Source organism: Boleophthalmus pectinirostris, unplaced genomic scaffold, assembly GCF_026225935.1.
Source record: "Boleophthalmus pectinirostris isolate CB_2022bp ecotype Guang Dong unplaced genomic scaffold, ASM2622593v1 HiC_scaffold_8, whole genome shotgun sequence".
Taxonomy (NCBI): domain Eukaryota; kingdom Metazoa; phylum Chordata; class Actinopteri; order Gobiiformes; family Gobiidae; genus Boleophthalmus; species Boleophthalmus pectinirostris.
Genome location: NW_026571515.1, coordinates 2,661,669 through 2,675,845, shown reverse-complemented (window position 1 = coordinate 2,675,845; position 14,177 = coordinate 2,661,669). Strand labels below are relative to the sequence as shown.

General features: G+C 46.1%; 1 protein-coding gene and 1 long non-coding RNA gene across 2 annotated transcripts; one reads left to right on the top strand and one right to left on the bottom strand.

Moving 5' to 3' along the window:
* Positions 1 to 967: 967 nt before the first annotated feature.
* On the bottom strand, positions 968 to 2,395 carry LOC129412401 (uncharacterized). Its single transcript, XR_008633697.1, has 3 exons — positions 2,311 to 2,395; positions 1,437 to 1,586; positions 968 to 1,047 (listed from the first exon to the last, which is right to left on the bottom strand). It is a non-coding gene; the product is annotated as an uncharacterized LOC129412401 (long non-coding RNA).
* An 8,473-nt stretch (positions 2,396 to 10,868) lies between these two features.
* Positions 10,869 to 13,609, top strand: LOC129412289 (uncharacterized). Its single transcript, XM_055165601.1, has 3 exons — positions 10,869 to 10,905; positions 11,581 to 11,814; positions 12,234 to 13,609. Exons 1-3 carry the CDS (start codon positions 10,869 to 10,871, stop codon positions 13,607 to 13,609), a joined length of 1,647 nt encoding a protein of 548 aa, XP_055021576.1.
* Positions 13,610 to 14,177: the final 568 nt, after the last annotated feature.

Genomic DNA, 14,177 nt, shown 5'->3' with positions numbered 1-14,177 from the left:
TATGTCAGTAAATCTCATTGTTCCCTTTTTGCTGAAGCAAGTGACAATCAAAAATGAACAAATTATCTTTGCCAGATATGATCATGTGGAATACCACAGTTTATCTGCAGTACAATAGTACATTCTTATAGTACATGTAATTAGTTACTATCAAAAGAGACACCAAATAAACGGCACATTTCACCATAAATCAAATGTCAGTACAGACTGAAAAACATTCAGAAAAACTTATGAACAGATGTTTTCATTTCTGTCTCACACACTTGTTCAGATCATATGAGACTCTGGACCTGCTCCTCAGAGACTCTGGACATGGACAGTGGAGACATGGACAGTGGAGACATGGACAGTGGAGACATGGACAGTGGAGACATGGACAGTGGACATGGACAGTGGAGACATGGACAGTGGAGACATGGACATTGGAGACATGGACAGTGGAGACGTGGACAGTGGACATGGACAGTGGAGACATGGACAGTGGAGACATGGACAGTGGAGACATGGACAGTGGAGACATGGACAGTGGAGACATGGACAGTGGACATGGACAGTGGAGACATGGACATTGGAGAGGACAGTGGACATGGACAGTGGAGACTTGGACAGTGGAGACATGGACAGTGGACATGTGAGACATGGACATGGAGACATGGACAGTGGACTTGGACAGTGGAGACATGGACATTGGAGACATGGACAGTGGAGACGTGGACAGTGGAGACATGGACAGTGGAGACATGGAGACATTGGAGACATGGACAGTGGAGACATGGACAGTGGAGACACAGTGGAGACAGTGGAGACGTGGACATTGGAGACATGGACATGGAGACATGGACAGTGGAGACATGGACATGGACATGGACATGGGACAGTGGACATGGAGTGGACATGGAGACATGGACATGGAGACATGGACATGACATGGAGACATGGACAGTGGACTGGACCACTCAGTCTGATGTGTCTCTCGTCTTCTGGAGGAGAGAGCAGGTTGGTTGTTGCGTCTGATTGATTCAAAGTTCTGTCCTGCAGAGTGAAAACCTGTAATGACAAACACATTAAGAAAACTACAAAACTATTAGAGGAAAATAAGTTTGACAGAACCTGCAGCCCCAAAGAACACCTGGACTCCCTCCGCACTATTTACATTTATTATTATTTATTTATACACAAGGAAGTGAGAAAAACAATTTCGATTCTTTATATGTTTTTCGTATGAAGAATTGACAATAAACTATTTTAACGTTGAACTTAAACTTTGATGTACATTCAGATTCAAAGGCAGTTTACATCTGAAACAGATAAATGAACAGAGGAATCCCACACATGTGAGAAATACAGATTTTCACAATTTAAATCATAATTTCAACATGAGCATGATTCATTTGCAGCTCTTATTAGTAGAGTTTTCAGTGTAACATGCCCCAGACCTGATCGTTGGCAGGAGTCTGGGTCAGCACCTCCAGCTCAGTGTTGGCTTTACTTTGTCATCTGCATTTGACCCATTTTATGAATCACAAGCATCTTGTCAGCCAACAGTTCTGTGGCCCCTGCAGTGTGTCGCGTCCTCATACAGGAGGCTGCAGATGAGAAAAGAAAATTCATGTAAAACAGATTTCTCATTGTTATAACATTAGATGTGACAGACCGAACAGACACAGTCAGGTCGTATCTACACCAGGTCGTATCTACACCAGGTCGTATCTACACCAGGTCGTATCTACACCAGTGTCTGCACAAATCTGTTAAACGAGCCTCATGTCCATCATAAATCTGACGTGTCCAGGCAGGATTATTTACTCTTCACTTTACAAACATGCACAGATTGTTAAAGCAGATCATGTTTCCCTGAATGAAATGCACACGTTGGAGGCTGATATTATGTGATTTACAAGTAAATATGAGCTTTGATAGAGTCAGACTGAGTCTTTTTTCAGTTGAATGTATGAAATAATGTGTGTTTTCATCTTAACTCCGAGCTACACTGACCAACTGTTTACATGTTTACACTGTCCGTGAAAACGTGGAGTTTTCTCCTCGTTGCTTCTTTAAATCATCTGTGAGCTTCTTTTCCCCCAACAGTAAAAACATGATGAGTGTTTGATGGAAATGTGTCCAAATATGAAAGTTTGAGTGGACTTTTCATCGCATTAGCTGCACATCACTAGGCAAACTTTAGCTCAAAACTCCGCGGTTCACGCAGTTAAAAACAAACTTATTTGACCGTTTTGTGGGAGTTATGGTCGTATTTTACGTTTACAGTTGTGTTAGTAATGATTTCCTAAAGTTAAAAGTGTTACTCACATGTTTTTCTCCGCTCTCGGGACCGGCTTTTTCCTCCATGTTTTCGAACATGTGACTGCTGCCGCGGTGCATGCTGGGATACTGAAGGCTGTGAAGGATACTCGGATGTGTCCTCCGTTCGCGGCCCCATCTCCATGGAAACGAGGCCGGTTTTAGGGCTGCATTTGAAGGCTGCATGACATAACAATGAAATGGGACAGGCCTTGTTTCACCGGAAGTGACGTATGCGGCCTTAAAACCAGCCTTCGGACTGGGACACAGCGAGCGTGTGCATTCACTGCCAGTCAGTCTCGACTGAACTAAAGAGAAAACTAAATTAAATTAATTCATCGAAAAGGAAAAAGACACAGAACTCTTTGCTTCATTTTATTTATTAACATTTTATTCCATTTCGTTATTTTATTATTTAATTTTCTCTGAAGTTGCTGAGTTAGACCTAGTTTAGACCTGGTTTTAGTCCTCGTTTAGACCTGGTTTTAGTCCTCGTTTAGACCTGGTTTTAGTCCTCGTTTAGACCTGGTTTTAGTCCTCATTTAGACCCGCTTTCAGTCCTGGTTTAAACCTGGTTTTTGTCCTGGTTCAGTCCTGGTTAAATCCTGTTTTAGCCCTTGTTTAGACCTGGTTTAGATCTGGTTTAGACCAGGTTAAATCCTGGTTTAGACCAGGTTTTAGTCCTGATTTTAATCCTAGTTTAGACCTGATTTAGACCTGGTTTAGACCTGGTTTTAGTCCTGGTGTTAGACTTGGTTTAAACCTGATTTTAGCTCTGATTTAGACCTGGTTTAGACCTCGTTTTAGTTCTGGTTTTAGTTTTGGTTTTAGTCCAGATTTAGTCCTGATTTAGATCTAGTTAAACCCTGGTTTAGATCTAGATTTGTCCTGATTTTAGTCCTGACTTTAGACTTGGTTTAGACCTGGTTTTAGACCTGGTTTAGTCCTGGTTTAGACCTGGTTTAGACCTGGTTTAGACCTGGTTTAGTCCTGGTTTAGACCTGTTTAGTCCTGGTTTGTCCTGGTTTAGTCCTGGTTTAGTCCTGGTTTAGACCTGGTTTTCGTCCTGTTTACCTGGTTTAGCCTGGTTTAGTCCTGGTTTAGTCCTGGTTTAGACCTTTTAGTCCTGGTTTAGTCCTGGTTAGTCCTTGGTTTAGTCCTGGTTTAGTCCTGGTTTAGTCCTGGTTTAGTCTTGGTTTTGGTTTAGTCCTGTTTAGTCCTGGTTTAGTCCTGGTTTAGTCCTGGTTTAGTCCTGGTTTTAGTCCTGGTTTAGTCCTGGTTTAGACCTGGTTTAGTCCTGGTTTAGTCCTGGTTTAGTCCTGGTTTAGTCCTGGTTTAGACCTGGTTTAGACCTGGTTTGTCCTGGTTTAGTCCTGGTTTAGACCTGGTTTAGTCCTGGTTTAGTCCTGGTTTAGACCTGTTTTTCGGTTTAGTCCTGGTTTAGTCCTGGTTTAGACCTGGTTTAGTCCTGGTTGTTTAGTCCTGGTTTAGTCCCTGGTTTAGTCTTGGTTTAGTCCTGGTTTAGTCCTGGTTTTTTCCTGGTTTAGACCTGGTTTAGTCCTGGTTAGTCCTGGTTTAGACCTGTGTTTAGTCCTGGTTTAGTCCTGGTTTAGTCCTGGTTTAGACCTGTTTTTCGTCCTGGTTTAGTCCTGGTTTAGTCCTGGTTTAGTCCTGGTTTAGTCCTGGTTTAGACCTGTTTTTCGTCCTGGTTTAGACCTGGTTTAGTCTTGGTTTAGTCCTGGTTTAGTCCTGTTTAGTTTAGTCCTGGTTTAGTCCTGGTTTAGTCCTGGTTTAGACCTGGTTTAGTCCTGGTTTAGTCCTGGTTTAGTCTGTCTTTAGTCCTGGTTTAGTCCTGGTTTAGTCCTGGTTTAGACCTGTTTTAGTCCTGGTTTAGTCCTGGTTTAGTCCTGGTTTAGACCTGGTTTAGTCCTGGTTTAGTCCTGGTTTAGACCTGTTTTAGTCCTGGTTTAGTCCTGGTTTAGACCTGGTTTAGTCTGGTTTAGTCTGGTTTAGTCCTGGTTTAGTCCTGGTTTAGTCCTGGTTTTCCTGGTTTAGACCTGGTTTTAGTTGGTTTAGTCCTGGTTTAGTCCTGGTTTAGTCCTGGTTTAGTCCTGGTTTAGACCTGGTTTAGACCTGGTTTAGTCTTTGTTTAGTCCTGGTTTAGTCCTGGTTTAGACCTGTTTTAGTCTGGTTTATGGTTTAGACCTGGTTTAGTCCTGTTTAGTCCTGTTTAGTCCTGGTTTAGTCCTGGTTTAGTCCTGGTTTAGTCCTGGTTTAGACCTGTTTTTCGTCCTGGTTTAGTCCTGGTTTAGTCTTGGTTTAGTCCTGGTTTAGACCTGGTTTAGTCCTGGTTTAGAGTCCTGGTTTAGAGACCTGGTTTAGTCCTGGTTTAGTCCTGGTTTAGACCTGGTTTAGTCCTGGTTTAGACCTGGTTTAGTTTTAGTTTTAGTCCTGGTTTAGTCCTGGTTTAGACCTGGTTTAGACCTGGTTTAGACCTGGTTTAGAGTCCTGGTTTAGACCTGGTTTAGTCCTGGTTTTAGACCTGGTTTAGACCTGTTTAGACCTGTTTTAGTCCTGGTTTAGACCTGGTTTAGTCTGGTTTAGACCTGGTTTAGTCCTGGTTTAGACCTGGTTTAGACCTGGTTTAGTCCTGGTTTAGTTTTTAGTCCTGGTTTAGACCTGGTTTAGACCTGGTTTTAGACCTGGTTTAGTCCTGTTTTAGACTGGTTTAGTTGTGTTTAGACCTGGTCATGTTTAGACCTTTAGACCTGGTTTAGTCCTGGTTTAGTTTTTACCTGGTTTAGTTTTTTGGCTGTTTTTTCCTTTGAGAACCTGGTCTCAGACCTGTTTAGTCCTGTTTACGTACAGAATCTTTGGCGTGAGGAGGAGAACACGCTGGCTGTTTTTCCAGATGGTCAAAGTTAGTGTCAGATCCTGGGCGTAGGGAGCAGCACCTGCCGCTCCTGTTCCCTCCGTCCGCCTGTTTTTTGGGCAACTTCATGACCTAATTACAATCAGTCCACTTCACCATTGCTCTACAGAAGGTTTTTGTTTGGTTTTTATTTGAGGGACGTGAAGAGCAGACGACAGCGTTAAAGAAGTTATAAAGTTTGGGCTGATTTTAATTGATTTGATTTTTGGATTTACACGACCAGACGACAGTTTAGTGAACACTCCCGCTTTTTCTTTTTTAGTCCTGGTTTAGTGTTGGTTTAGACCTGGTTTAGTTCTGGTTTAGACCTGGTTTAGTCCTGGTTTAGTACTTTTTTGGTCCTAGTTTGGTCCTTTTTTAGTCCTGGTTTTAAGTCCTGGTTTAGTCCTTTTTTAATCCTGGTTTAGTCCTGATTTTAGACCTGATTTTAGTCCTGGTTTAGTTCTGGTTTAGTCCTGGTTTAGTCCTGGTTTAGTGCTAGTTTTAGACCTGGTTTAGACCTGGTTTAGTCCTGGTTTAGACCTGGTTTAGTCCTGGTTTAGACCTGGTTTAGTCCAGATTTTAGACTTGATTTTAGGCCTGGTTGAGTTCTGGTTCAGTGATAGTTTTAGTCCAGGTTTAGTCCAGGTTTAGTCCTGGTCTAGACCTGGTTTAGTCCTGGTTTAGACCTGGTTTAGTCCTGAATTAGTTCTTATTTTAGTCCTGGTTTAGACCTGATTTAGTCCTGGTTTAGTCCTGGTTTAGACCTGGTTTAGACCTGGTTTTAGACCTGGTTTAGACCTGGTTTAGACCTGGTTTAGACCTGGTTTAGTCCTGGTTTAGTTCTGGTTTTAGTCCTGGTTTAGACCTGATTTAGTTCTGGTTTAGACCTGGTTTAGTCCTGGTTTAGACCTGTTTAGTCCTGGTTTAGACCTGATTTAGTTCTGGTTTAGACCTGGTTTAGTCCTGGTTTAGACCTGATTTAGTTCTGGTTTTAGTCCTGGTTTAGACCTGATTTAGTTCTGGTTTTAGTCCTGGTTTAGACCTGATTTAGTTCTGGTTTTAGTCCTGGTTTAGACCTGTTTTCTGGTTTATCCTGGTTTAGACCTGATTTAGTTCTGGTTTTAGTCCTGGTTTAGTCCTGATTTAGTTCTGATTTTAGTCCTGGTTTAGTCCTGGTTTAGTTCTGGTTTTAGTCCTGGTTTAGACCTGATTTAGTTCTGATTTTAGTCCTGGTTTAGTCCTGGTTTAGACCTGATTTAGTTCTGGTTTTAGTCCTGGTTTAGTCCTGGTTTAGACCTGATTTAGTTCTGTTTTTAGTCCTGGTTTAGTTCTGGTTTTAGTCCTGGTTTAGAGGCACGGTCCACGTGTTGTACACAAGGGAAAAAGGCGACACTCCAAACTTTAGTCGGTTGTCAGATGGGGTCGGGGAGGTGGTCTGTCGGAATAAGGACTGTTACCCTGACGTAGGATAATGCTTTGAAATAAGCTCAAAAAGCCACACGTGACGGCTTTTTAAGAAAGAAAAAAAAAAGTAAGTTTGTCTCTTATGTTTGGAAAGTTATTCTCGGTGATATAAAACATATTCCCAGGTGTCATATATGAAACTGGAAAGGTCGTCTGTTCCTGCTTGTCCCTCTTCACCTCCTCTGAGCTTCTCCCTGTACCTCTCTTTCTCTTTCTCTTTCTCTTTCTCTTTTCTTTTCTTTTTCTTTTTCCTTCTCTCTCTCTCCTGCTGCTGAGTCTCGGCTGATTTCCACTTGTGAGGCTCGTTTCACCTCGACCCCAGAACCCCGGCGCCGTGATTCGTCCGTTAATAGGAGCGTGAGGCGAGTCAAAGAGCGTCGCCGTGACATTTCCACATCAGAGCGGCGCGTGCATCAGAGCGCCGCGGCGGGGGGGCCTCACGCGACGCCGTTTAAGCGCCGGAGCCAAACGCACGTCAAACTCGCAATGTGACAGAAAATGAAGACACGTCTGAACACGTGTGTGTGTGTGTGTGTGTGTGTGTGTGTGTGTGTGTGTGTGTGTGTGTGTGTGTGTGTGTGTGTGTGTGTGTGTGTGTGTGTGTGTGTTCACATATGTCACACAGAGCGTCGGGGTAAATGTGTAAACGTGCGGCGGACAGATGGTGTTTCATGCCGTTACAACACAACGACACGGGACGTAATCAAAACCCATTTCTGTATTTAATGTATTTATTTGTACAGCAGCCGTCGTCCACATGGAGGGTTTAAACACGACACTTTTGAAAGCTGAGGGAACAAGATATTCAGAATAATGTTTCTCAAACTGTGGAACATGTACCACAGGTGCAACACAAGCTCCAGCAGGTGGTACTTCAGAATTTTTTTTTCCACTTTTTGGTTAATTTCTTGTTTGCTTAAAGGGTCTGTTTACACGAGAACGACTTTTATCTGAAGTGTCTTTTGTTTATATCAGGGGTGTCAAACATATGGCCCGGGGGCCAGATCCGGCCCTCCAAGACCTTTAACCTGGGCCTCAGGCTGATTTTCTACTAAAATATTTTAATTATATTTTCTATTAAAATCTTGTTAATTTTCTGTGGTGTTTATCACAGCAGCGTCTCCAGCGTCTCTGTACGTGGCCCCTCCCACCAGAGCAGCACAAATGAAGACTTGTCTCTTTCCAAACGCTCTTAAAGGACGATCGTTTTGACTGTTGACCGTGACACCCTCATCAGAAAAATGTCCAACATGAGAAAAGTGGAGCCGAGTGCAGGATTTTACAACAAAAATGGACTTATTCCTGTTTACAGACAAGTTCATGTTAAAACTTTGTGTTGAAATTGTATTTTTCTTAAAGTTTCAGGTTGTTCATAATATTATAATATTTTGTAAAAGAAAGAGTTCATCAATTTAAAAAATATTTCTGTAATAGATTTGTGTTTCTCTGCACAAATATTTGAACTTATTGTTATTTTTGGGGTTTATATGACATGAGTTTTCTGATCCGGCCACTTTGGGATCAAAGTCGGTTGGACACGACCCCTGGAACAAAATGAGTTTGACTCTCCTGGTTTAGACGGTGACGGCGTTTCTGGGGCTTAAAAACGCAAAAATCTGAAACCACCATCCAGAGTGGAAAAGTTAAATACGCTTCACTGTAGTGTTTCCGTCTACACTGCCCAAGACGCAAAACTCTGGTCAGATGTGCTCAGGTCACGTACATGTTTACGTCACAAACATACAGACACAGAAACAAACATGTTGGATCATTTTCATGCGTCGGACCTTCAATAAATAAACTTACAGGAGGCAAAACAACAAATATGGAGAATGTGCAGAGACACTATTAGTGAACAGAGAAGAATCTACAATCACCTCTGTCAGACTCTGGACGCACCAGGTCGTCTCAGTCGAGTCAGACGGATCTGGACGAGACCTGGAGAACCAGGTGGATGGTGGGACGACTTTGTGGAAGGAGGAGCTGATGAAAATGTGTGACGTGAAAACTTCTGTGTGTCCAAAGACGCTCTTGTTGCTTTAAGTACAAACACACACAATCCACTTCCACACACTTTTAGATTTACTACTGAAAACACTCGTCTAAACGCTGAATAAAAAGTGAAGACGCGACGCCACTTTTGCATCTTCTGTTCAGACCCTCATCAATGTCACTTCAGTGTTGCTCAGCGCCTCCTGGTGGCAGAGCGCCCTCTGGAGGTGAACCTGTGCATCAGGCCTTCAGACTTCTTCAGACTTTTAAATTGAGAGTGAAATGAAGTGTTATTGTTGGCACCTGTTATTGCTGGAACAGGTTGTGTTTATTTATTTATAGTTTGGCTCTGGTTATTGTTGAGATCTGATATTAGAGTCTGATGAAATGCAAAATCTGAAAACAAGTAGCAGTAAAAAAAAAAAAAAAAAAAACAGTCCAGTGTAAATATGAGTTATATCCAAGTAAAGGTTCTTTTTTATGGACCAGTTTGTGGGTTACACACACTTTTCAGATGCTTCTTATAAACCCAGATGCAGAAGAGTCACGTGATGTTACGGTGACTCTACACCAGGACATGTTTCAGATGCTTCTTCAGAAGAGTCACGGGATAAACGACAAACTGGTCTGTCAAAAAGAAACTTTATTTGGACAGAACATTGGAAAACCAAAATCAGCCTTTTTGCAGTAAATGGGAGTTTTTCATTATTCTGCGGGCGTCATCGTCGTTGGGGTTGTATTATTTTACATGAGGCAAATAAGTTCTGTACAAAGAGCAAAGCCTCCAGAGAATCACTGCAGCGCGGTGCACGTGAACACTGAACTTTTTACAGAAATTAACCAACTTTAGAGGTAAATCTTCTGACAATGAGACAACAACCTCCAGCTGAACGTCAGCGAGACTAAGGCCACACACGACACCCGCCACTGATCGACGGTGCTGCTGTGGAGAGAGTGAGCAGCACTAAACTCCTGGAGGTGCACATCAGTGAGGAGCTCTGGACCAACACTGCAGCACTGGTGAAGAAAGTCCAGCAGCTCCTCGACTTCCTGCAGAAACTCAAGTGGACAAGTGCCGTGGGTGGATGTTTTCAGTGGTTCCTCTGTAGAATGTGGTCATGATGATGGTTCACCCACATATGTGCTGTATGAGCAGGTGAGGCACATACACCCCACCCCCGTCTTAGGCTGAGTTCAGTCTGCACCTGAAGTGACCCAAATCCGATTTTTTGGCCCCTATGTTCCTGTATCTGATCTTTTAATGTCAGTCTGAATGACACAGATCAGATTTTTTCACATGTGACCCAGGACACTTGGATCTGTGCTCCTGAAACTGATACATATCTGATCTTTTGACATGTGACTTCAGTCTGAACGGCCAAAGTGCATTCATCCACCTACACGTCATCAACAAGACACAAACGTCACTATTCTGCGCTGAAGTAGGAGAAAATTGTTAATGAACTCTGTGTGACTGAAGTGAAGCACATCTCCACTCACCACAAAACACCACGACCAAAAACCTCGTCCTTCTCCTTCTCAATCTCCTCCTCGGCGGCACGTGGCTGAGTGGCTAGCACTCATACCTCACAGCAAGAAGGTTCTGGGTTCGATCCCCAGGTCGCCAGGGCCTTTCTGTTGGAGTTTGCATGTTTCTCCCTGTGTCTGGATGGGTTTCCTCCGGTGCTCCACTTTCCCCATCAACCCAAAACATGCTACAGGTCTCCAGTTGACAGTCAAGGTCAGTTAAATAAGATCAATCAATGAACCTGTCCAGGGACTACAGGTGGAAATTAGCACTGATGCTACAACCTGATGTACAATGCATCTCTCCTGTCAAGGTTAATGTGAAAATTGTGCGCTGTCCCTGTCTCAAATAAATAAAATAAATAAATAAAACAAGTCAGTTGTTCATGTTCTGGCTCCGGTACGAGAGGAACTTTAAAATCTCCAGGTGCTCGATGCTGCGTCCATGTTTGGACAACTTCTGTAAACACAGAGACGCTCGCTGCGGTTGACGTCGTCGTGTCTCCAGTGTCACATGTGGGACACTTTTGGGCCGTTTAACGTTCACACTGGAGTCACATACAAGTCACATTTAACTGGAAATGTGAACGACCTCGAAAAAACATCGGATTTCACAAAAAATCTGAATTGAGCGTTAAACCCTGCAGTCTGAACGTAGTCTTACTCGCACATGCACCACCTGCCTCAGCCGCAAAGCCCTTATAACTGTGAGTGATGCACGTCACTCACAGTCACACAGGATCTGTTCACCTTCCTGCCGTCTGGGAGGAGGTACAGAAGCCTCAGTTCCTGCATCACCAGACTAACAGCTTCGTCAGCTTCATAGTATTAAAGTAGTGAGTGCGTGAGTGATGGTGGTGGGAGGGGCTGATGGCGCAGATTGGCAGCCTCACTTCCGCCAGTCTGCCCCAGTGCAGCTGTGGCTACAGTAGAAGTTTACCACCACTGAGTGTGGAGTGAATGAATAATGAACTGTAAAGCACTTTGGGTATCTTGAAAGGCGCTGTATAAATGCAGTCAATCAATCAATCAATCAATCATCCACCAGGCTGTTAGGATGCTGAACTCTCCCCCTCTATAACCACCAGGAAGCAGGAATCTGTCTCCCTAAAGAAGAACTTTAGACTTTTCCTTTTCTTTTATTTAATTTAGAAGATTGAGTGTGAGAATATAATTTCAGTTTTTCATTCGGAAATTTGACAATAAACTTGAATTTAATTTATATCACACTGTAGCAGCGAAACTTTTCTCAAATTATTTATTGAAATGAATGGGATTTGTGTTTAACTGGAAATGCCACCACAAAGAAAGAGAAAGTGTTTAGCAGCAGAGACGGGTTGTGCCGGTGAAGCATAAATCTGAGTGTTTTTGTGGACGTGCAGGTGTGTGGTGCTGTGTCAGAGGAGTCTTCAGCGAGGGGTGGGGGGCACTCAGGCTGACGGGCACAGATGGCGTTCCACGGAGACCCACGCCTCACTGCCTCCCCACGCCCGAGGCTGCCCCCAGGTCCCAGGTCCCTTCCACCTCCATCACCTCCGCCCTCGAGCCTCCTCACCCCCTCGAGCCTCCTCACCCCCTCGAGCCTCCTCGAGCCTCCTCACCCCCTCGAGCCTCCTGTGGGTTTTTTCGGAAGGTTCCATGCGTGTCCTAAAAAGAAGCACAGGAGATGGAGAATCCGAGAGAACAGGCCACTTTATTTCGTCATTTCCATTGAGAGATTCAAGTTGATTACCAAGTACAACTGTACAACTGTCACCCCGGAACGACACCTCAGTGACCAACTCAAACTCAGGGGTAGCTTTATACTACATCTTGACAAAACATTAACTTGTTGAGTTTAGCATATACAGAAAGAAAATGAACAATACTGCTGACCCAGTGCACCTTATCATGGGTGGAAACATGCCACGGGGTCCACATATGTCAGTTTTGCTGCTCCGTGGCATCTCAAAGTCCAGAAAAACATGTTATGTAGACCTACAGATAATCACACGTGTTTTTCCACCCTGTTGTCCATAAAAGTCCATAATGTTAGGTGAATTTAGCATGATCAATCGAGCCCCCTCACCCCCTCGAGCCTCCTCACCCCCTCGAGCCCCCTCACCCTCGAGCCTCCTCACCCCCTCGAGCCTCCTCACCCCCTCGAGCCCCCTCACCCGAGCCCCTCCCCTCGAGCCTCCTCACCCCCTCCTCCTCACCCCTCGACCCCCTCACCCGAGCCTCCTCACCCCCTCACCCCTCGACCCCTCACCCCCTCGAGCCCCCTCACCCCCTCGAGCCTCCTCACCCCCTCGAGCCCTCACCCCTCGAGCCCCCTCACCCCCTCGAGCCTCCTCACCCCTCACCCCTCGAGCCTCCTCACCCCCTCGAGCCCCCTCACCCCCTCGAGCCCCCTCACCCCCCTCGAGCCCCCTCACCCCTCACCCCGAGCCCCCTCACCCCTCGAGCCTCCTCACCCCCTCCTCACCCCCTCGAGCCCCCTCCTCACCCCTCACCCCTCACCCCCTCGAGCCCTCACCCCCTCGACCCCTCACCCCCTCACCCCCTCGAGCCTCCTCACCCCCTCGAGCCCCCTCACCCCCTCGAGCCCCCTCACCCCTCGAGCCTCCTCACCCCCTCACCCCTCGAGCCTCCTCACCCCCTCGAGCCCCCTCCCCCTCAGCCCCCTCACCCTCGAGCCTCCTCACCCCCTCGAGCCCCCCCCTCCCCCTCGAGCCTCCTCACCCCCTCGAGCCTCCTCACCCCCTCGAGCCTCCTCACCCCCTCAAGCCTCCTCACCCCCTCACCCCCTCGAGCCTCCTGCCCCCTCGACCCCTCGAGCCTCCTCACCCCTCGAGCCTCCTCACCCCCTCACCCCCTCGAGCCTCCTCACCCCCTCACCTCCTCACCCCCTCCCCCACCTCGAGCCCCCTGCACCCTCGAGCCTCCTCACCCCTCACCCTCGAGCCTCCTCACCCCCTCACCCCCTCGAGCCCCCTGCACCCTCGAGCCTCCTCACCCCCTCGAGCCCCCTGCACCCTCGACCCCCTCACCCCCTCGAGCCCCCTCACCCCCTCGAGCCCCCTCCCCCTCGGCCCCTCGACCCCTCGACCCCCTCGACCCCTCGAGCCTCCTCACCCCTCGAGCCTCCTCACCCCCTCGAGCCCCCTCACCCTCGAGCCTCCTCACCCCCTCACCCCCTCGAGCCTCCTCACCCCCTCGAGCCCCCTGCCCCCTCGAGCCTCCTCACCCCCTCGAGCCCCCTCACCCCCTCAGCCTCCTCACCCCCTCGAGCCTCCTCACCCCCTCGAGCCTCCCTCACCCCCTCGAGCGTGGCACTTACCTGGAGCCGACTCCGACCTGCCGTCCTCAGCTCTCCGCCGCAATCGCAACGCTTCCCTTCTCTTATCTCTGCCCACCTCTGGAATTTAATTCGATTTATTTATGTCACGTTCGAAAATCAATTTACGCACAATTTCCCAGCGCATTCAAAACGGCACGGAAACCCGGTTCATTTGGACGCTTACGGGTGTTTCTTTATTAATTCCAATCAGGCTCGTGTGATTGAATAATACAAGACCGTTTCCCAGTTCTGTGAATATATTATTATTATTATTTCACTCGTGCACGTCCAGAGACCTTTCACTTTTCACCGGACACTTTGGTTTCATAAAGAGATGTTAAATCACAAAGGTCCGCGTACAGTTCGTTCTTTTGAATTTCAATTAAGAACGAAAAACAATAAAATGGGGAAAGAGTTTATTTCATTTTTCTGCTTTAGTGTCAAACAAGAAAACAGATTTTGACCTTTTCCAATATTTAATTTAAAGTCTATTTCAAATCACACCAATCTAAAAACAGTCACCGTGTCTATTTTAATGATGATATTTTATTTTCTCGGGTTTTGTTCACGTGACTCTGACGATGCGTGAAATCCAGATGTGGGCAGGAAATGTTTTGCTCCGATTCAAAACAGCACATTACGTGACAGCGAGTACGA

Coding starts and splice junctions, on each gene's coding strand:
- LOC129412289 (XM_055165601.1), top strand. CDS start 10,869: ATGCACCACCTGCCTCAGCCGCAAAGCCCTTATAACT. Junction 10,906..11,580: donor GCCGCAAAGCCCTTATAACT/GTGAGTGATGCA, acceptor GTGGACGTGCAG/GTGTGTGGTGCTGTGTCAGA. Junction 11,815..12,233: donor CTCACCCCCTCGAGCCTCCT/GTGGGTTTTTTC, acceptor CCATAATGTTAG/GTGAATTTAGCATGATCAAT.